Source organism: Macrosteles quadrilineatus, unplaced genomic scaffold, assembly GCF_028750875.1.
Source record: "Macrosteles quadrilineatus isolate MER2022 unplaced genomic scaffold, UCM_ALF_1.0 Scaffold_6__1_contigs__length_79288215, whole genome shotgun sequence".
Classification (NCBI taxonomy): Eukaryota; Metazoa; Arthropoda; class Insecta; order Hemiptera; family Cicadellidae; genus Macrosteles; species Macrosteles quadrilineatus.
In genome coordinates, this window is record NW_026542599.1 from 45,806,358 (window position 1) to 45,830,127 (window position 23,770).

General features: G+C 33.4%; 1 protein-coding gene across 1 annotated transcript; it reads right to left on the reverse strand.

The window, feature by feature from the left end:
- Positions 1-219: 219 nt before the first annotated feature.
- LOC128997504 (A disintegrin and metalloproteinase with thrombospondin motifs adt-1-like) lies at positions 220-19,839 on the reverse strand. The gene is made up of 17 exons (XM_054423143.1): positions 19,777-19,839; positions 14,243-14,385; positions 12,482-12,653; positions 10,855-11,008; positions 10,556-10,623; positions 8,608-8,748; positions 8,230-8,441; positions 7,746-7,795; positions 6,814-6,955; positions 6,101-6,229; positions 5,779-5,938; positions 4,124-4,219; positions 3,231-3,351; positions 2,338-2,441; positions 1,261-1,384; positions 822-997; positions 220-498 (listed from the first exon to the last, which is right to left on the reverse strand). Exons 1-17 carry the CDS (start codon positions 19,837-19,839, stop codon positions 271-273), a joined length of 2,283 nt encoding a protein of 760 aa, XP_054279118.1. The 3' UTR covers positions 220-270.
- Between the last annotated feature and the right edge of the window lie 3,931 nt (positions 19,840-23,770).

The window sequence follows — 23,770 nt, forward strand, 5'->3', positions numbered from 1 at the left end:
CAATTTGGAAAAGGTTTAAAAATACATCTTAAAAATCAAATCAATCGTTATCTTTTACAAATAATGGTGCAGCATTACACATAATATATCAAAATCATCACATGGCCTTCTGCCTGTGCACTAACTAGTACAGGTACACTAAAACTAGTACAGGTACACTAAAACTAGTACAGGTATACTAAAACAACACTGTAACTGCTAAGATTATATTTCCGTTGATATAAATAAAAAAGTACAAAATAGTTCAATAGTATAAAATTAAGACATCATTTACATGGGCTGAGGAATATCCAAGTAATCCTTACTGGCCCAACCATCTTCTAAAACTCTTTCCGAGGCCTCCTCTGGTTTGATTGTAGTCAGGAGTGGTTTTCCGTCCGAGCCCAAGCTGAGGTATCGGAGTATGAGATCAGGCAGCGGCAAAGCTTTGGGTAAAGCATTCTGTGGAAGCTCAAGATCCTCTGGCAAGTCTAAAGCACTCTTAGCACCTTGGAAATGCTGCAATCGTTTTAGTTATATTTAGTTAATTTTTTAGATAATTTACCTACACATAAACATAACAATAAGAGTAAAGTAGAATTTCAAACACAATTTTTCTAGTTTTGACGAATAATGTTGGTTCACATTTGAGTGTGCATATGTCAGAGGAGTGTATGCCTTATAGTTACTGATCTGGAAAAAGAAATGTCTGGCGTATCAGCCCAATATTTTCCCACTGAGCTGACTGAGCTACAAAGTTAAAAAAATATTGTCTTCTGACAAGGTAATAGTTATTATATTGATGAATTGTATTTTTCATTCAAAATACAACTTGTACAAACCTCGGGTCGACAATGGTGGTTCATGCAGTAGTAGTTGTGTTTTCCGTTGTGGTGACACCAAGTACCATCAGGAAAGTAAGGATCACTTCCAAGGTCGTTTAGGTCTAATCTCGGGGAATAATATGAGCCGTTGTCTTTCCGGCGGCAAAATATTGCACACGCCACCCACAGCCGACCTGCCAGATCAGAAACAGAAATAGTAAAGCGGTTGAAGAATATCCACAAAAACTTACGTAGTTTTGTAGCCTGAACATGTGTAATACTTGAAATACATGCAGAGATCAAAGTACAGTGTCATTGCAGGGTTAAGAACCAGCTGAACTTGTCAAATAAGTTTATTTTGTCATCCATTCTACTCGCATGCATCCCTCAAAACCTGGTCTATTGGGGTCATAGATTTGAAATATAATTTTTTACTTTGTGATTGGAAAATACGTACCCTCTTCATGCGGAGCTTGAAGTCCAGAACCTAGTGGATCGAGTATAGACAAAGTTTTACTGAATTCCTCGCATTTCTTTCTGGCATAGTCAGCTGGTTTTATTCGTTTGGTTTTTTTGCAGACCTGCAATAAGAGTTTACAATGAATATCTGTGGTGGATGAGTTAAATAATTTATAAATAAAAATGCTTTTTAAAAATGCCACGTTATCTGTAATCAGATGTTTTATCTTTACTTTGAAATTATTGTTTTATATTTTTAGAATATCTCGGGAGCAGAACCTGTACCTCTTAACCTCTGCTCTTCTAACTGTCAAATTTAAGTATTTACAGCTGACTTAAATTAATTCTTTTAAAATGTAAACATGGAAAATTTGGAAGCCAAAGAGGCGTAGCCCAAGGGAAATATGAAAATTAAATTATATAATATTGCATTGTCATCCGTTTGTGAGCTATGTTTCAAATTTTAAGTCTCTAGCTCATCGGGAAGTATCAAAATTTGCAAGAAAGCGATTTAATAAAAACAAGCCCATGGGGCGTAGCCCAAAGGAAATATAAAAATTAAATGATATAATATTGCATTGTCTTCCATTTGTGAGCTATGTTTCAAGTTTCAAGTCTCTAGCTCGTCGGGAAGTTAGTATAAAATTAATTTTAAAATTCGTACCGGACAAGAAAGCGAGCTAATAAAAACGTAAAAAAAAATACACTAGCAGTCTACAAGAATTTTTTTCTTTTCAGTTTTATAGGAAGTTCTTTTCACATAAAAAAGGATGAAGGGTAGGTAGCTGGAATCTGCTTGAGAGAGGAATTGGTTGGAAGAGAAGAGTTATTTGTAAAACCACAGAAAATGCAAGAAATCACAAAAAAGTACTATTGCTGAAAGAAAAACACCCACAGCATTGTGGAAGAGGAGAAGCTTTGAATTATTTATATACAGGAGTGGTCATAATGCATTGATACAAAATGCTTAATACGAGTACATCAATGGATTATTATCAATTTGACAACTTATACATTTAAAAATTAATCATAACGTTACCATATCAGCTCATATACTAACTGTAGGCCTACTTACTTTGTCATCTTTACACAGTTCAACATCAAAACTAGGCCCTTCACATCCCTCTTCAGTATTGACTGGGGAAGGATTGTTACATTTTCTGTGCTTGGTGTGAAAACCTGTCCCAACAAACTAACTTAGAAGGTGTGTAATCATTGACTATATAACACTACTTGTAGTGTTATATAGTCAATGGTGTAATACCTGTACATACTAAATTTAACGCTTGACTATATATTTTATTCTAAGTTGGATAACAAAACTGAGTAAAGTCAATAGAATTTCAATGTGTTGATTGCGACGCAAAGTTTTTTTGGCATATGACAGTACATTTCTTTTTAGAAATAGAGAAAACACTAAAAGCATTGAATGTTGCATGTGATTTACGTACTAAACATAAGAAAATAAATGTCAAAATAAATAGTGTTAGAGAGAGTATAAATTTTTATTCTTGTTATATAGTACATGCCTCAATCTACAGGCTATACCGTAGTTAAGTGTCTATGTAAATTATATGACTTCTTCTTAAAGTAAAAGATCTATTTTATTCTGTGTCCAGAGTCGGTTTCGGTTGTTGGTTATATAATGTCCTCTCACCGTGTGTTATCACTGTTCATATCATCCAACCATTGCCTTTTGATTAATAACCCTAATATAAATTACTTACAGTTGTCTTATAACCAATGGAATGCAATCTGCAGTTGCATTGTAGCTTTTCCAAAGATGAATTGCTGCAAAGCATAAACTAGCCGAGTGACCCCAAGACTATGTTTAAATAAGAGTTGTTCGAAACATTGGTTGTTTTCTGATAATGCTTCTTGCTTTTGTGTTCTGAGCAACACACTCCCAGTCAAAAGAACTTAGAGATGCTAGTGTTATTAGACAAGTATATATTCAGATTTACACACCTTTAGACTTAGCAATACAGCCAGAAGTACACTCCTCAGTCTTCCATTTGCTCCACCCTCCCTTTACAATCTTCTCTGGTTTTTGCTTCTCCATTTCCACACACTGTCCACCTTGGCACCACTGGAATTTACGTGTTATTTTGTATAACTTATTTCTTAGTACATCTGTGTAAATATTATTTCATATTGAAAGGTAATTCAAGGAAAGACTATTATCGGTATATTATTATAAAAATGAAATTAAGAGGTCAGTCTATCTTTCCATTTTACAAACACTATTGAACTAAAAACTAGGTGTAAAAATTGACTTTCTCACAAAGACAGCTACTTTACCAGGGATTAGCAAAGGCATTTTCTCATTTCCATATACTATCTTAGGACTTAACAAAGTTCTAAGGTGAGGCTTTAGGAAGTAAGCCATTCATTCTATCTTATACAGTGTTAAATTTTGTTTTTGTCTTACTTTTTTTGTCCTAGGACGCTAGGCACGAGCCCGGGATTGTTTTTCACATTACTTCAGGCTAGACCTAGGGGTTGCGGCATTATCACATAAATCCATTAGTAATTTGGCGGGGTTTGAACCCGGGACCTCTGGAACCGAAGTCTGGCGCTCTAACAACTACACCAGCTCGCTCCCATTTTGTCTTACTTAGCATTTGTCATTGTTAACGTTTCCAAACTCTGCCCCGTTAATACCTACTGGTCAATCGGTTGTTGTCAAATAGTATCACATCATTAGTTGGTAGCCCAATGACTAATGCTAATGGGTCTTCAATCAATTGATTCCTCTGAGGATTGCACCAGGAACCTTCAGATTGCACGGTGAGTGTAAACTATACTCACTGCTCAGACAGCTTACTCATAGTTTTAGCACTACTGAACACTATTCCTACCTTATTAGCAGCACATGCAGTTCCTTCAAGAGCAGGACCAGCAAAGTAGTATCCAGACCTGTGTGGAGTCTTGCATTGCAGACTTTGACAAATACTCTAAAAATTTGATTATTTGATTATTATTTTTAATTCTGTAAGTTAAATATACAAAAGTGTACCAAGTATACCATTTAGTTACAGAGGTCTTATGGGGGTTTTGATATATGTAATAAATTATTTTTAATATTTCATTTTAAGGCAGAAATAACTTTGAAAATTAAGGTAAAAATATTTAAAAATATATATTTTTAATACAAGTGTTATTTAAGATTGCCCAAAAAATAATTCACTCTTTCTGTTTTCAAAATTAATCGGAAGAAAGTTACCTAAAACTCCAGTATCAGAAAAAGCTGGCAAAGCAACATTTTTCTTTTGATGACCATAGGCACAAATTTGCATGGCATGAAATGTAAGTGAAGTGATTTCGCATGAAGACAAACACTCAGTTAAGTGGTATTTAAACAGTATGAACTGCTTCAAATGTAAGTGGTGAATACTGGCCACTTAAATAAATTAATAAAATTAAAACACCGGTAACATAGTCATCAAAAAGAGGATTTTTTCTCAGTAGAAAATGTTAAATAAAAATATGTTGGCTGTTCAGAAAGTAACATTGAATTTGTTCACAGTTTACAGCTTTGGGCTATTAATTGCTTGATATGTGCTAGTAAAGTTTCCAAAAGATGACTCCCACAACCATTACACAATAATTTTTATTTGGTAATCACCAAAATACTTGTTATATTCTTGACTGCTATCGTAAAATACAGCAACTCATTTTGTTGGGTAACACTTACCCATATCTACAACTATTAAATTAACAGACTCCAAAATGTGCTTCTGGACAAAACTAACCATACCGCCGCCGCGGCAAACCTGCAGACTAAGATGATTTCAATTCTTCTCATTGGATGTTTGCTAAAATATTTCATAAACAAAAACGTTCCCTATTTAAATAGCATTATATATAACTACCTTATAAGTACCTGGGTTTGCTGCTCCGGGGAAGGTTAAAAATGTTTTTGACCAAATTTTAATAGTATAGGATGAAATAAATAAATTGCCAAATTTGTTCAACATATGCAAACAACAACAGTTTTCTTTTTCTCTATAAGAATAACATGGTAATCTAAAATGTACAGTTTTTTGGAATTCCCCCCTGTGAAATTTAATTTTACAACAAAACAACGCTTCAATATACAAAAATATTAGTTTTTTTAGCTCTACTATATGATTATTTTGAAAGTTGGGAATTTCCATGTTTTAAAGGTAGAAATTTGGAAAAACCAATTTACCATGACACAAATTCCCATGATTTGATCTTCCCGGTTCGCAAACTCATTGAAGTTTTCCTGCCCTACAACTTCAAGCCAAATTTCTTCAAAATCAGACTAAAATTACTTGAGTAATCAAGTTCACTTGACACATGTACAAAAATTTCAACAAATAGTGTTTTTGGAATCAGGAGACATCGAAATTAAAAGTAAATCAGATCAGGGCCCAGGACTTACCATGCCACCTCCGATAGCTAATATCTACTTCCTATAGGGAAATTCGCTAAAATGTCTTCAGCATTGCTTACCTATTTCTACAACAGTTCACAGATTGCACAATACCTCAGTGTTGCCAGTGTCTTGCAGTTGAGCGTCTTTATCCCTTAGCAGAACCTCACATTGTCGCTTAGCTCCCCACAGCTGTCCCGGGTGATCATGCATCTTCCCGTGGTTCCTCTCAGCAGGAATGGCTGCTGGACTATCCAGCAGACACTTCTTCTCTCTAAACAATTCAATTGAATTCATTAGGTCAGCAACACACACTTTGATGAGCTCATCCTTTCATTTGCTGGCTTACATTTTCTAAAATACATTCCTAACCAAATCAAAATGAAAAAGTGAAAAAGTAGTTTGCAACTAACTATGACATACATAATATACTCACCCGACAGACATCATGACTTGAGCGCTACAAGATGACCAGATAGTTTCTCCATTAGTCCCTCGCGATGGAGACATGATGAACCCCTCACTAGGGCAGGAGTTTTGGGAACTGTCGTGATGCATTCCTAGACTTTGACAAACACACATTGTGAAAATTAGACGAATTTCTGCAGTGAAACTATATTACAGCTTAAAGTAAGTTTTAATTTCAGGTTTTGTAAAACCATTAACTTTGGATACTGCAAGGAAAAAATGCAAAAACTGTCTATTTTGATGTGTGTTGTATGTATGGACATGAAAATCAAGGTTTTTACAATGGAGGGAAAGCATGTTGGCCCACTGGAATTTTTCTTCAGTAGGGGAAGATCCTGTATATCTTAGTCAAGGGGTTGGAGGCCAAGACTTTTCTTAGCAAACAAGTTATCGTAAAACACTTTACAACAATTTTTTTGGCTTTCTAAAATGCATAATTATGTTTAAAAGCGCTTAAACATACTTTTTTGTTGCCAAATATCTACTTAAACCCTTACAGAGTATAAAGAATTTCAAATTAAGTTTTTTGTTTGTTTTGCAGTCCCACAACCTGAAAGCGTGTATTGCAACAAAAAGTCTATTTCCATTAAAGTTTATGGACTGATTCAAACCGCATTTATCAAATCAAATATACTTTTGGAAATATATAACAGTTGTGTTCTGCAATCAATTATTTCTTACTTGTGTCCCATCTCATGGGCAAGTATGTAAACTGAAGTAAAACCAGCGGAAGGATAAGGTTTGCCGAGGTAGTTGGTCGTCCCCAACTCTGCAATGACACAAGCATATTTCTCCATGCACACTCCTCCCACTGTGGCAAGACCTGGGAGAAAAAAATAAGGTTGAGGTAAAAAAACTAAAAAACTCTTAAAAATTAATTTTACATCGATTACCAGTACTTAAAAACTGACAATATATTTTTTTTTTTCTGTCCCTTGCTACCTGTGCGGTCGGTCATCTTTGTTAGAACAGGACTGTTTTTTAAATGTTTAATTGTTTTATGTATTTATTTGTGTCCATACTGTGTTTATCTTCTGACGATGTTAACAACTGATCAACTCTACACTATGTACCTGAAGCTGACGATGGTGTTTTAACACCGAAACATGTCCTGAAGAGACATATTTTATTGAGCTGTGACGGGAATTACGTAAGTAATTTAGTCTTACATTATGACAATAATTGATTAAATTTCATTTAACTTACTGTAGGCCTACTTGAAGTGAAGTGAAGACTTATTATGACTTTTTAATGAAGCATGAGATGTTTAGCTTTATCGACAAAATCATTAATGTGGACACAAATCATTGGAAAATTGCATTATACTCTACTTGCAAGAAGTCATTGGTTGGCTTCTGATTTTGTCTCAATTAATTGGAAGCTAAAGTTTTAGTTTACCTGGTTCAATGCCACACCAATCCTAAAAATTCTAAGTTATTCATTTTAACTACAGTATTTTATGCTACAGTAAGAAGATATCTTTCAGAGATAGTCAAGCTGGTTGAAAATCCACCAAGGTGGAGTTCTTAATAACAAGTAGTTTGAAATAATAAGTTAAATAAGACTCAAAAAAAGTGCAAACAATCTTTTTAACAATTTTCTTTTTTACTTACCCATAGTAACATCACTTCTCCTTCCTCCTTCAATGGCATAAAAGTCAAGTCTGGAACAAAACAATTTTTTATTTTTATTTTTGCCAGCTCAATAAAAGTAAAATAAGAGAAAATTAACTGAGTAGTAAGTACAGCTAAACTTAAGCACTCTCATTTAGTGTGCTACAGTAAGAAATTATATCTTCTACCTTTATTAATTGTAACAGAAAAGATGCCATAGTTTATACTGTGATAAGTTATGCTTTTAGTTTAGCTTGGTAAAAAAGATGGTGAGTCTCACAGAAATAATCAGTAATTTACATCAAAGCACTCTTGTGGCTCAATTCAACTACCTGCATTGTTATTCTAAAACTAGCCACAACTTCAAAATGGGATTGGAATGTCAAGTCATTCATATTAAAATATACCGTACAGCACAAGATGATTTAAATATATCTGGAGAGTGAAACGAGTTTATTCAACTGCTTGGCCTTTTCAAACTCACCCTGATACATAAAGCCCCATGTCCCAATGGTCAGGGTTTTCGTCTCCGGGTGGGTTGTGTTTTGCGTTGTAGGCACAGAAGGAGTCGAGGAGTCCCCCCCTCTCACCCCCGTAGTGGGGCAGATCAGCTGGCTGGCTCTTGAATATCTCCAGTCTTACCAACGCGATGTCAATCAGCTGACCCACGCTGGGGTGGTGGTACAAGGCTTGAACCTGACACCAAATATATGTTTTAAAATTTGGCAGTGAAGATTGTAACAATATTATTGAGCCATTTATTATTTCTAATCTAAAATATGAGCTGGTCGTCAAAAAAAAATGTAAATTTAATTTTAACAATTGACTTAGAAGCACACAAAATCAATGAAAACAGTATTACCCCATTTAAATAAGCAAGCAGCATATTTCTGATTTGCTTTTCATCGTTGTCCATGTAAGGAGCAAATATTTTATATCCTGCTTCATCGAAGAATAGAGCAACTTCAACTACTGGTCTTTTGCTTCCTCTCTCGGTTCGATACTGAAAAATAAAGAACGGGAATGTAAAATACCTACTTTCGTATGGTCGCCATTTCAATTAAAAGTATTACAGTAATAGTAGGTTATACATCTAATTTGTGATGATTTCCCTCCTTGCAAATAATTTAAAATAACCATTCAAATATGTGTTATATAAAATCTTTAACATATCTCTTTACAGTAAATAAAATTTTGAACTATTTGGTGTATAATTTTGGATAATATAAACAATTTCAAAATATAGCTGTTGCCTTAAAACTACAGGGCTTTAACCATATTATCTTTTTGTATTCATCGAGCTGCACCGTGTCTGTCATTGTGTATATGTTATGGCAGCCTGCATATTCGTTTATGCTAAACCAATTTATGTTTTGTGTGTATCAAATGTTGTATTTTTATTTTTATAGTGGTTAAAATAACCAGTTTACTGTTCTAAACGATCCTTTGCAGTTTACGAAGACTACAGCTGTTTCGTTCTTTTGATGGAGCATATCATGTGATTAAATATTCCTCATGGTGAAGTTCATCAAAAGTTTAATTAGTACCACGATTACTAGAAATATCCCCACCGCAGCAAACCTGCAGACTAAGCGAATTTCCATTTGCCTGATTGGATTTACACTAAAATGTCTACTTAAAAATTTAACATTTATTTCCTATTAAAATAGAATTAGTTTAACAGGTACTTAGGTTTGCTGCATCAGGGAGGGTAAAACAGCTTTTTTTGTAAAATGTTAATAGTTAGTAAGAAATAAAAACATTTTCCAAATTTGATCAAAATATGTTCATAAACAAGCAAACTACAACAGTTTACTTGTTCTCCATAAGAATAACATGGGAATTAAAAATTTACATTTTTTTGGAATTTTCTCCGTAACCATTAGGCGCATAGTAACACTTCAATATACTAAATTATTTGTTTTTTAAAGCTCTACAAAATGGTTTGGAAAGATTTTGCAAAATTTTATGTTTTTTGGGTCAAAAATGGGAAAAACCTATTTTTACCCCATAAAACCCCCCGTAAACTCCCGTTCCCATAGCCCGATCATGCTGGTTCGCGAACTCGTTCTAGTTTATCCCGCCTTACACCTTCAAACCAAATTTTATCAAAATCGGACAAAAATTACTCAAGTTATCGTGCGGATGGACACATATATATATATATATATATATATATATATATATATATATCTATATATAGATATATAAAAATTTGAACGAATGGTGTTTTTGGCCTCTGGGGACATCAAAATGAAAAAGTAAATCGGTCCCGGGCCTAGGTCTTACCATGAGACCTACGGTAATAGCTACTTCCCTATAGGGAAATTCGCTAAAATACTTAATTTGTTTATGTTTATGATCCATACCGGTATTTTTCTAGTAATCGTGATTAGTACTATACAAATTACATGGCAAATAACATAGAAGATAGACAAAAGAAAAAAAATTACATTGGTCGACTAAGCGGTAACAGTCGTTTGTTTTGAAACTAGTAGTCCGAGACTAAACTAGGATTGACAACATAATGTGAACCTCTATTTAATAGCTATTATATTAAACTTACCGCCATATATGAATATGATACATAAAATATAAAAAGCTGTTCACTTTTTGCACACTTAGTAGTTATAAGTGTTAGTGTGTTAGTGTGTGTAATTAGTTTGTTAGTGTTTTGTTGCACACACTTAGTGGATATAATTTGTTCTCTTATTTGATGTACTGTTTATGTGAGTTTAATCTAACATGAAGTGATAAACTATTATATTAATTTTAAACACTTTTTATATACTAAAGTGAGTGTTACTTACAAAATCTTCATTTACAGAATTTGACACCAAGTCTTCTTCTTCCTCCATAACAATATTTTCTGGCAAATCTGAAACAAAAAATGGTCAAATTTGCTTCATTCAGTCATAAAATAAACTGGTATTACAATTTGTCATATCATTTACTAAGATTAGCATTTGGTGAGTTGTAAATTTTTGTTTCTAACTTCAGGGTAAAAAAACCAGAAACAAACGCCATACAAATCAAAACACTTACACTTTTTTTAAATAGTAAAAAAAGTATTATAAAAAAAATATACAAAAATAGTTTTTAGACTTACAAACTTCATCCTTCCATTCAACATTGACAGACTGGACTCGTTTGACCAGGTACGGCACGAGAGGACTGCCTCGCTTATGTCCCAGCAGAGAGTGTAATCTGGTAGTGAGAGGTCGTACTTCAAATGTGTCGTCTGCTAGAAATATCCATCCATGCTGAAAGATAACATCAGTGACATACAGATAGTATGAAGGTGGTCAGAGATGGTGTCTACCTGCAGCAAATGAATAAGATTTGTATTCATTGGCCGCAGGGAACCCCATCGGTCGGGATCATTGTTATTTGAACAAACTTTTGTTTTAAGTATTTTTTCTACAGAGTTCTAAGACCTCTCCATTTTTTATTGTCTTTATAGAATACTGTATTTTATAGATATTTGATAACTAATAGGCCTTCTGATGCCGTTAACTACTCTTTATTAAGGCTTCATTCTTGACGTAATATAATTAAAGTTCTTGAAACTGGAACTGATGCTGTTGCAAAACACAACAAACAATAATAAAATAAAACAACCTTGTTTGTCCTTAAATTAATAGGTACTGACTTTAACACTGTGATTTACTGTGTTGAGCACAAATTGTCCATGGTGGATTAGGAGAAGAGGAGTCATAGCTCCAAGTAGGTTTCAGTTCCGATACTTTACATTTAATAAATCAAGCACTGAAGCCAGTATTGGGACTTTACTGACTTTGCACACACAGTGTTCCAAACTTTACACAAGTATCAAGTCTATTTACAGACTTCATCATGTCCAGTAATGTTGCTGGTCCCCATCACGTGATGTCTGGTGATCCTTCCCAGTCCTCATGTACCCCATAAACTATTAAAATGTTCTCATCTATATAAAGTATCATATTTCCCAGTGTCAAATAATTACTCTGTTTGAAAGTGAGTACAAATTTACCATTAGTGACACACCCCCAAAAATTAAATCATGAGACTATTTAAAGTGCATGAACACTGTTCGGTTCAACTATCTTGGTGATACATAAAATATTTAAGGACTCTTGTTTGTTTACACACATAAGGTTACAGAAAATAACCAATCCATCATTTTTCAGAATCCATCGTCTTACTTTACTCCTACTCCTTACTTACTCCATCATTTTTCCTTTATTTATTCCTTTTTTCCTCCTTTATTACAAGTGATTATTTTTGTGTTCAAGTGTGTCACTAAATTCAAATTTATTAAACTATATTTCTTCTTCTTTTATTATGAATTCCAAATTAACAGAGTTTACCTCCAAGAGGTTTTAAAACATGCGAAACCATTTACATTTCTGATGGGTTCTAAATATTTTTCTCTGTTTACAAATGGATCATCTAAGTAGCCTGAATGAGAAGAAGTTTTTAGATTAATAGTGTCTTCTAATGGTGGAAGGAAAATACATAGGTGTGCTATTCCCGTTATATGCTGACGTCACCCAGATTACAAACACCATTTTACCGTTTGGAAAAATTATAAAAACAATAACAATTAAATCAAAAACAAATATATACTTATATGGCAATACATCAGCTGATTTTTTGTTTGCAATCTAGGTGACGTCAGCAAATGACTGGAATAGCACACCTATGTATTTTCCTTCCACCATGGTGTCAACTGCACAGGAACCTATGGTACAAACCAGCTGATTGTGATCGCAAGAGCTGAACGCAGCTGTAGAGGTGGCATCGGTGTGGATGAAATGACAGTTACTGACCGGAGACTCTATCTCTACGCTACCCTCATCATCAGTCACCACAACCTTCAGTCTTGACATTAGAACATCGTTGGGTCTCAGTTGAAGACTTAAAGGCCTGTAGAAAAACATACAAGTCACTTGACCAAATTATGGTCGCCATTTCAATGAAAAGTATTAAAAGTAAAGTATTAGGATTAATTAGGATAATTTTCCTTGTAAGTTTAATGTGTTTTTTTTTTTTATTTGGTTTTTCAGTCTAGGAAGGTCCAGGTAGAAGGACGCCAGATGGTAGAGGAAGGCCCTGAGCCCTGTGCAATCAACCAGAAACACGACAAAAATGGACAAAAAACATCATTCTGACTTACAACTGCTGAAGTACAAGAAAAAAAAAGTAATTACAGATTTACCGGTATGTACAATATTAATAACGGGTGGTTCATAAATAACGGATGGATTTAAACCACTGTTACTCAGCTGTGTTTATAGGTAAAATGTTGACTTTTGCAATAAATTAATAAACAACAACACTTAATACCATTTCATCAACCATGTATGATTGGGCATTACAACATTGTGCCTTTTGCGTCAAAGCTTAAAATAAGTGTGTTACCCAGCGGGCAGCAGTTCTTTCAAAATAATTTCAATTTCCGCCATCATGGTGCCTTTCCCTCTACTACCTTGAGGTAGGTGTTTAATTCAAGAGAAAAGGGATCTCTTCTAAAGAATAAACCTTCTAGGAGGGCAAATAATGTAAAAGTCTGTACGTACAGAGGGACACATCGCAAGAGTACGAGAATCTGTTCTCCAAAGTCCAAAAGGATCTTACTTTATTTTGAAATAGCGACCATACGAATGAAGGTATTTTAAGCCAAGTATGAGTGTAGGATGAGTGGTGCGATTTTGTAGTCTTGTTAGTGACTAAGGCCGACATATTCCTTAGACACAGCTGTTAACTAACAGCCCATACAGCCAATGGCAACTAAGGGACCTACAGCTTATAGTGGAATCCGAACAACATTTTTGCCTTTTAATAATGACTTGGTCTAATTATCAGGATAGTACTGCAGATAGTTGAGATACTCACTAGTGCGGACATTAATCCACACCAGCTAGTATCGCACCCAGAGTGCATGCCTATAAATGTCCACAATTTGTTACCTCCTAGTGGCTGGATTGCAGGACGATGACTTGTCAGCAAGAAGACATTCTGTTTCTTTTACCGGATCTATTTGCATGTGACTTCTAGATGTGGGGCTACATAGTACCTTAAAAGCATAGTCTATGCAAGAAAACCGCAAACCATTATATATAAAAAAAAATTGAATTATCGATATAATATCTGCAATACCAATGTCAATAAATTGTTGTTTGTTCGCAAATGTTCAAAAATTATGGGTGCTTGTGTGTACATCGGTAGGGTTATTTGAAAGACATAATTATTTTTCATAGATGAAATCTGCATACAACTTGTGTGCCGTTTGTAGTTGTTTGTAGTTTAGCTGTATTATAACAAAGTAACATTGTTATTTTTCTAAATGCTACTTCATATTTAAAATCATCCGTTATTTATGGACCCTTCGTTATATTAGTATACCATCTACACAAATTACTACCAAGCAATTGTTTACTTACCTACTTCAAAAATACCAAACTGGGAACAACTTTGATGAGAATTGAGGAACAATATTCTACACAGAAACACACCTGCCAAATATGGTGAAGTTGTAGTGTTTTAGCCGAGGATTGTCTGAGGGTAAAGCTACGATCTCGTACTCAGGCACCTGATGAGTCTCAGAACAGTCAAACATTGACTTGAGCTCCTCAGTAGTCATGAGCTCATGAAGGGGCTGCGGGAGAGAACATGTAAAAAGCGTGAGTAGCATGAAAATTTGATATGATAAAAGTAACCATTACTAAATTCATGATAGGTTGATTTCAGGACTGTCAGAGTTACAAAATAAATTCTGTTTCAGGCCTCCAGAGCTAAAGTTGCGCAATCCAACCATACACTAGCCGAGCCATCTCAACTCAGTGGTGTGTCTAGAATTTAACAACAGAGATTTCTATTAGAGGTGGACGGGTCTCGAAATTTCCAGAAATTTGCAAGATTTAAAGTTCTTTGCTCCAAAACTTTTTCGAGATGAGATAAAAAAAAATTGAACGCCAAAAAAATTGGGAACAAAGGAAACGCAGCATCAACACGCTCCTGTATTGTGGGTATTTTCTGAAGGCGTTTTTTTAACTGTGTACATCTCAAAAATCTGTAAAATAGGATTATCTGGTAATTTGTTTATCCGTTATGACCCTGGTCCCGTCTATACGGGATATAATATGTTTTACTGTATGATATCATTATCACTGAGATGAGAAGTAACACCGTACAAGTTACTACAATTTTCTTTTGTCTCATATAGACTGTTTTTATTGTGATTAATTGTGGTGTGCATGTTTACAGTTTTACATTAAAGATATCTTAATTCCTTTTAATTTTCTCTTATTTAATATTTTCATAAATAAGTTCCTGTAAGATTTTAATATCTTGTACACTTTTGTATCAACCTTTGTAATAAATAATTTGTTATTGTATTTTAGTTGTTTTAATAGTGTTATATTGTTATTTATTAACCATTGTGAAACTGCGCAAAAGAATAATTCCCAATAGTAATGAGATCTATAGTCTCGACACCGCCTTGAATTATGATGAGAAAGAGAATCTCGTCTCCTCAAAATCCAATCACGTCCATCCCTAATTTATATTTTAAAATATTTAAAAACTTAAGGTTTAGACTACCTCTGTTCCTTCTGTACGGTATCTCTCTTTTTAAGAAGACGTACTGTTAAATATTTTTATTACAAGAATAAAACATATTTAAACAAATATTTTTTGTAGATACAGTATTTTATCATTTTATCCAAGAGCAGATTTAGGTAATAAAGCATCATTATTGGATTACATTAACAAAACTTAACCATCAACTAAAAACAGGAGGCTGAGGAGTTTCTCTTTCCTCCATTAACTTGTAACCCAGATAGCTAGGAAGGAAGCTGAAGTGAATTGTTCGCTTGATGGTTTATAAAGCGGATGCAGAATAAATTCATCCTTGTATTAGCGATCATCTGGTCCCAGATCATTAAGACATATGTTTGGTCCATAAATAGATCTCCCACATGTTGTGGCTCATTTAATCTTCACACAGGCTCAACTCTGTACTTCAAACTCCACATCACATCTCACCAATTGAGCTGCCCAAATCACTGTGTGGCTCACCTCTGATTATGTTACGATTGAAACCTTTTCAGATAAACAAATTAGGTACTGTATTTATTTACGAAATAATTGTTTAAACTTGGGATTATTTTATGATAAATATTCTTTTCTGTGTTGTTTTCTAGTTTTCACGTCTATATCTTTCTATCTGTACTATTATAAGATCGAGGTGAGGTCTGTCTGTCTGTCTGTCTAGCAGCTCTCACAAATACTAAATCGATACAGCCAAAAATTAAGCACAAAGATGGTCCACATATCTAGGAATGTCATAGGCCTATTCACTTCCCTGAGCTCCTCTCGGGCTACGCCCCTTCGACATCCAGAGTTTTGATGTGAGGTTTTCTAAAGTAAATATAAATGGGGTCCATGGAAGCATGAAAAAATTCAAAATGTTTACCTTTGCATTGACAAAAGCAGAACTGCCAAATGCTTATTTCACAATTTTAGACAGCTGGTCAAAACAAATTAAATATAATATTTTACATAACTATGTAGTATGTAGTAGGTATATTTATTGTAAAACTGTCTCATTGATTATTTTTTCTTAAACTACGCCATTGATCATGGAAATTAAAGAATCGATAACTGTTGCTGTAGCTGTATCAACCCAGGCTCTGCTTTTGATTTATTTAAGTGTCTTAAGTTATGAAAATAATGTTATTGATATACTTTCGTGTAAACAGTAGGACAATTACAATATAGGTTCTGATTTAGCGTATTTTCCTATATTCCCTAGCTATTACCGAAGGTCTCATGATAAGACTTGAGCCCGGGACGGATTTACTTTTTCAATTTGATGCCCCCAAAGGCCAAAAACACTACTCGTTCAAATTTGTATATATGTTACACTCAATCTCCGAATTCGGACATTGTCCGAAATTTCTACTCACTCCGCGATATGGATAGTGTGAAATACCCAAGTCGCGGAGTGGGCATTTTATTTCGGACATTGGCCGAAACGAAATGCCCAGACCACTTTGTGGGTAAACTGATTTATTCAAACGCCGAAGTCAAAACCTTCTTCGACGATTGAGCAAATTCAAAATACCCACATCGCGATGTGAGCAAAAGTGATTGCCCACGTCGGGTAGTGGATATTTCTAGTTTGCGCAAACGCCGAATAGCCTGTATAAGCTACCGTATACCCAAAAATCTACATGAAATCCACAATCACTTGGTAAAATAAATAAAATTTATGTTTTGATTATAATTATTTAATGTATAAAATAGCTTTTTAGAAAATAAACAGCAAATCACCGAATAGGAACAAATATAAAAAGGTCCATTACACATACATTGAGAATACGTTTTTCCGCTTTACAAAAATAGGAGTAACCTTAAAACACCGATTATCACACAGTTCTTTTTACATCTTTCTTTTACTTATTGACACATTATTAAGTCACTCTAATTTAGCGAAAGGATTTAAAAATTAAAACTAATCTTACCTGACATCGTGAATTCAATAATGATGGGTTTAACGGCCAGTCCTTTACTTTGAGATTTTTTCTTCAGTGAGCAAGGTTCGAACATATCCAAGTATATTTTAATCACCTCTCTGGAAATGTTGAAAAATTTCTTTTTAAGCTCTACTTCCATAGCTTTCTCTTTCTTAAGACCAACTCGCAAGTGAGCTGAATGAATTGTGTCATACATTTGATCGATGCGACAAAAATATTTTATATCTGTCATTTCACCAGTTGTTTTTAGCGAATTTCCCTATAGGGAAGTAGCTATTACCGTAGGTGGCACGGTAAGACCTAGACCCGGGACCGATTTTCTTTTTCATTTTGATATCCCCAGAGGCCAAAAACACCATTCGTTCAAATTTTTATATATGTATATATATATATAGACTTATATATATATATATATATAGACTTATATATATATATATATATACGTCCGTGAACGTGATAACTTGAGTAATTTTTGTCCGATTTTGATGAAATTTGGTTTAAAGGTGTAAAGCGGGATAAACTTGAATGAGTTCGCAAACCAGCATGATCGGACCCTGGGAACGGGGCTTTACGGGGGGTTTTATGGGGTAAAAATTGGTTTTTCACACTTTTGACCCTCAAAACACAAAATTTCCCAGTTTCTCTTTAGACCTTTTCAAAGAGCTTAAAAAAACAATTAATTTAGTATATAAAAGTATTTTTGTCCGGTTAATAGTTAATGAGAAAATTAAAAAAATTGTAAATTTAAAATTCCCATGTTATTCTTATTAAGAATATTGTCAAATGTTGTAGTTTGCTTGTTTATGGATATATTTTGTATTTTGATCAAATTTATTTTGTACTAAGCTATCAATATTTTACAAAAAAACACACTTTATTAGCTTCCTTGTAGCAGCAAACCTAGGTACTCGTTAAACCTAATGTTATTAAAATATATTTAATTGAAAATCAATTAAGACAAATGGAAATTCGCTTAGTCGGCAGGTTTGCTGCGGCGGGGGTATTTTAATTGCACGTGCAGGTCCATCCATCCTAATCGCAAATAGTGCAAATGGTGGGGGTGAAATGTCTGAACGTGAATTCGGCGTTTGCCTAAACTAGAAATACCCACAACGCGACGTGGGCAATACATCTTGCTCACATTGCGTTGTGGGTATTTTGGATTTACTCACTCGCCGAAGAACGTTATGACTTCGGCATTTGAGTAAATCAATTTACCCACAACGTGGTCTGGGCATTTCACTTCGGCCAATGTCCGAATAAAATGCTCACTCCGCGACGTGGGTATTTCACACTATCCACATCGCGGAGTGGGTAGAAATTTCGGACATTGTCCGAATTCGGAGATTGAGTGTAACATATATACAGTATGTGTCCGTGAACGTGTTAATTTGATTAATTTTGATGAAATTTGGTTTGAAGGTGTAAGGCGGGATAAACTTGAATGAGTTTGTGAACCAGCATGATCGGATGATGGGAACGGGGTTTTACGGGGGGGGGGTTTATGGGATAAAAATTGTTTTTCTCATTTTTTAGCATCAAAACACAAAATTTCCCAATTTCTCTCTAAACAATTTTAAAGAGCTTAAGAAGACAAATAATTTAGTATTTTGAAGTGTTTTGTGTTGTTATTGGTCACGGAAAAAATATTTAAAAAATGGAAATAAATTCTCATGTTTATTCTTATGGAGAATATTGTAAAATGTTGCAGTTTAATTGTTTATGGATATATTTTGATCAAACTTGGCAAAATTTATTTATTAGATACTAAGCTATTAATATTTTACTAAAAAACACACTTTATTAATCTCCCTGTAGCAGCAAACCTAGGTACTCGTTTAACCTAATGTTATTTAAATAGATTTAATTGTATATCAAATCAGGCAAATGGAAAATTCGCTTAAGTTATAAGTGTTTGGTTTAGTACATATTCCTGTTGCCAAGCACAGGTGCAGCAGCTATTTTTTTTAGAAAATTAGTTTAACTGTGCTCATGAAATTGTATTAAATCACTTAACAATTGCAAAAACTAGGTACTGGTTATTGCAATAGTTTTTATTAGCTATACAGTTTACATAATCAATAAAAAAATGCAAAACTATTTGTGTGCGTATTTAGAGTATAGTGTATTATTAGACCTATATTTGTTTTTAAGTCACAATTTTCTCTACCCATTTTTCATTCTTTTGTTCTATACATTTGAATAGTGTCAAGTATTTTAACAACTAACTAAAATTAACGTTTACTTTTCTCATCTATGTTTTTTGTCTAGCATACTACATAATAGGCCTACAGTATCATGCTGCTTTAATTTATTAATCATATTTTTTACTTTTCATCTACAAAGGGTGCATAGAATGGAATTAGAAGTGTAATTTATGTTTTGTTTACTAAATAATTTATTACTTTGAAAATAATAATCTTCAGGTATCTTAAATGAAATAGTCAATTACTGCTGGTAAAACAAACTTCAAACAACAAAAATTAAGAACAATCAACAATTTTAATTACCTCCGCTGTTGTTGTTCCAAAGACAGCACATAGAGCCAGGCACAGCACACTAGCTGCAATCATGGTCTAGCAATGGGCAATGGACATGGGGGACTGATAATACCCCTATATATAACTACTGACCGTTGACCCCCTCAACCACCTACTAGGTAATTGTAAACCGATAATCAAGATTCTGTTACAACTTACAGCAGATTCAATTGTGAAAACTTTGTAGCCTAATTCCTGAAATTTAATAACAACCATTATGTAGCCTGTTTGAACACCGAGTGATAAATATTATTTTTGAGTAGGCTACCAGAGGAAACATTTAGTCAACTCTATACTCAATTAATTGTAATTTAAAATACAAAGACTTGCGTAAAAAGCTTCATATTTTATGATAGGATGAGAAGTCTACTTGCAGAGACCAAAGGTAATGCTAAAATTAATGGGGAAATGACCACCAGGTACCTACTTAATAGTTTTAAAAATCCGATGACTGTCATGAATTTACTAGTTTGACTTAACCACACCATTAGTGATTCATTTTGTTCTGCTTATATCATTGATCAATAATTAATAGTAAATTATAAGTAAAAATGTAATTATAACAAATTTATGGGGAAAATCACAAAAGTTTCAATAGCTTAAGAATTTTACAGCAATGGGGGTTATACCATTTTGTTTGGAATTACAAGGACCATAAAATACTCAATTAATCAAAACCGGTCATCCTTTTTTTATCCGATTTTTTCATTATTTTATGGGGTTTTATGGGGTAAAATCACACAAGTTACCATAACATTTTAATAGTTATTTTTACAGCAATGGGCATTCTAGGTCTACCATTTTTCTTAGAGCAAAAAGGACTATAACATACTAAATTTTTATCTTAATCAATCTAGCCGAAACCCCTGACCTGGGGGTGATTTGGGATCGATCGGGGATTTGTTCTTGTGAAAATTTTATTGTTTTGTTATTTTATTGTATTTTACGGGAAAATCACAATTAAAAATTTTAACGATAAAAATTCAAAATTGACGTGGGGCCCCCAATTGTTGTGACTTCAACGTTTGGTTCCCATTCACCCCCTTTCTGCTCTTTTTTTTAACTTAAATTAAATAAATATTTATCTTAAATTTTTTAAATTGCAAGCTTTACATACTAAATGAAAGGGCATGAAAAAAAAAGTTTTTTGTGAAAAAGTTTTTGAAATAAGATTATAAATTTGTGAGATATTTCACAATCTGTAAATTTCACTGTTAGCTGTGGATTGTAGCTTACTTCAAGAAAAACTTTTACTTGGTAAGTAGGAACTTTTAATAATGAATATTACGGTTGATAAGTACACCATTTAATATTATCTATTAACATCATGATGTAGGTATATAAAACAATATAATTAATATTTAAAACTTAACACATTTTAACTTAACGTTGTAAAAGAATTAATTACAAATTGTGAAATATCTCACAAATTAATAATCCGATTTCAAAAATTCTTTAACCAAAAATGTTCTTTTTTCATGCTCTTTTTCACAAGGGGTGCCTTGCTGTTTCAAAATTTTAAGATACCAGAGTACGGGGAGAAAGGGCGTGAAATAACTCACAAATTTATAATCCGATTTCAAAAGTTCTTTCACCAAAAATTTTCTTTTAGTGTCACAAGGGTTAGCAGTTTCAAAATTTTAAGTTAAGGGTATGGAGTTAAGCTATAAAAAGTTAAGGGTATAAGGGGACAAAAGTGGGTGAAATATCTCAGTAATTTATAATCAAATTTCAAAAATTTTTCACCGAAAATTTCCTTTTTATATTCAATTCAATTCAATTCAAATTATCTTTATTCATCAAGTACATTAGAAATATATACATGAATAGTGTCACATTTCTTATAAGTTATAATAAAACATACATGCTTATAGTAAATGGGAAAAATTGTAAAAGAACATAAAACTAACAGTTAAAACATACTTTGATTAGTAGGGAAAGAAAAGTCAATTACAGTTCATCAAATGAATAAATAGCCCTGCTAATGAGAAATTTCTTAAGTTTATTTTTAAATTTTTTTATATTTACTTCTGCTTGTATGTCCTTTGGAAGTTTATTATAGAATTTTGTTCCGGCGTATTTGGGTTTTTTTTCGAAAAGGCGCAATTTATGAGGACTTAATGCTAACTTGCCTCGATTTCTTGTAAGATAATCATGTTTCCTTCCAACCAGCTCTATTTCATGAAATCTGTTTTTAACAGATACCACTGTTTCAAAAACATACATACCGAAAACTGTCATTATATTTTCTGTTTTAAACATTCTCTTAACAGAAGTTCTAGGTGGAAGGTTGTAAATTATTCTTATAGCTTTTTTTTGCATTCTTAATATAGATTTTAAGTTTCTCTTATTGGTTGAGCCATAAAGGGAAATCCCAAATGAAATCACTGAATATATGTATGAAAAGTAAACCAACTTCAAAGTTTCTATTTCGCAATAGTTTTTTAATCTAGTTAAGGCATATAATCCAGAAGAAACTTTTGAAAGTACTTTTTCAACATGACAGTTCTAATTGAGTCTTTTATCTATTACTAATCCTAAAAATTTAGTACTATCCTTAACTTCAATGGTTTTATTATTAAATTTAATAATCAGTCGACGTTGATTTCTGGTAGTTCGAGTTTGAAAATTTATGATACTTGTTTTATCCACATTGAGATTTAGATTTTGGGAGTTAAAAAAATCATTTAAAACGCATATGTCTGATTTTGCTTTGCTTTCTAATTCTTCATTTGTTGAGGCTATGATTTTCAAATTGGTATCATCAGCATACAAGCAGAGTTTACTTAAATTGCTAAGTTGCGGAAAATCTCTTAAATAAATAATGAATAAAAGAGGCCCCAGAATGGATCCCTGTGGAACCCCATATTTTAAGTCAGTGGTATAAGATTGATATGGAATTTTATAGTTTTTACGGTTATGATAGATAATTTCAACAAACTGTTTTCTGTGAGAGAGATAAGATTTAAGCAAATTTAAAGCAGTCCCCTCTATACCCAAGGTACTAAGCCTTGAAATTAATAAATCATGGGATATTGAATCAAATGCTTTTTGCAGGTCTAAGAACAAACCCGCTACCTTAAATTTACCATCCAGACTATCAATGACCGATTCTATAAAATCAGTGGCAGCAGTTATAACTGATTTACCTCTGCGAAACCCGTGTTGAAAGTTGTCAAACAGATTGTTATTTTCAAAAAATGTTACCAATTGATTATAAATAACTTTTTCATAAATCTTAGATATAGATTTAGTGTGGTGATAACTATGTCCAACTATGTCTGTTGGACATAGTTAATAAAATATGTCCTTTTATTTGATAAATCACAAGGGGGGCCTTGCATTTTAAAAATTTTAAGTTAAGGGTAGGGGGAGAAAGGGGGTGAATGAGAACTTAACGTTGAATTCACAACCATTTTGGCCCCTAGGTCAATAGACGATTCTCGCAAACTGCAAATTTCTATCTATTGCAGTTTTTACGTATTTACATAAATGAAGCATACATTAAAAAAAAAACGCCCTGTATAGATACTATGTATAAGGGGAGAAAGTAAAAATATTGAGTTAGATAAACTATTTTAACATTTTTCTTTACTTATTTCATATTGTGAATATATCATAGTACCATAGGCTGTTAATGTGAAACATTTACACCTGCTTGGGGCAAATAATGCTAAGCCCAGTTATTATTGTTTAATGATTACCCCTACTTCAAATGGTGATGGGTCAACGATCTAACAGGTGTCTGTTTTGACCTTTGAAGGGAACAAAGACGTGCAAATAAGACCGGCAATTAATTTGCCTTATGTGTTCAGTTTAATTCAAAAAATGATTTCTTGCAAAGGCAGTTATCCCACATTCATTGTGTTTATAACAATTTGATTTATATTATGTGTGATTGTATATGGACATTACATTTGTTTCCATTGTTGTACATACCGTACTGATGAGGTACTGTACTTTG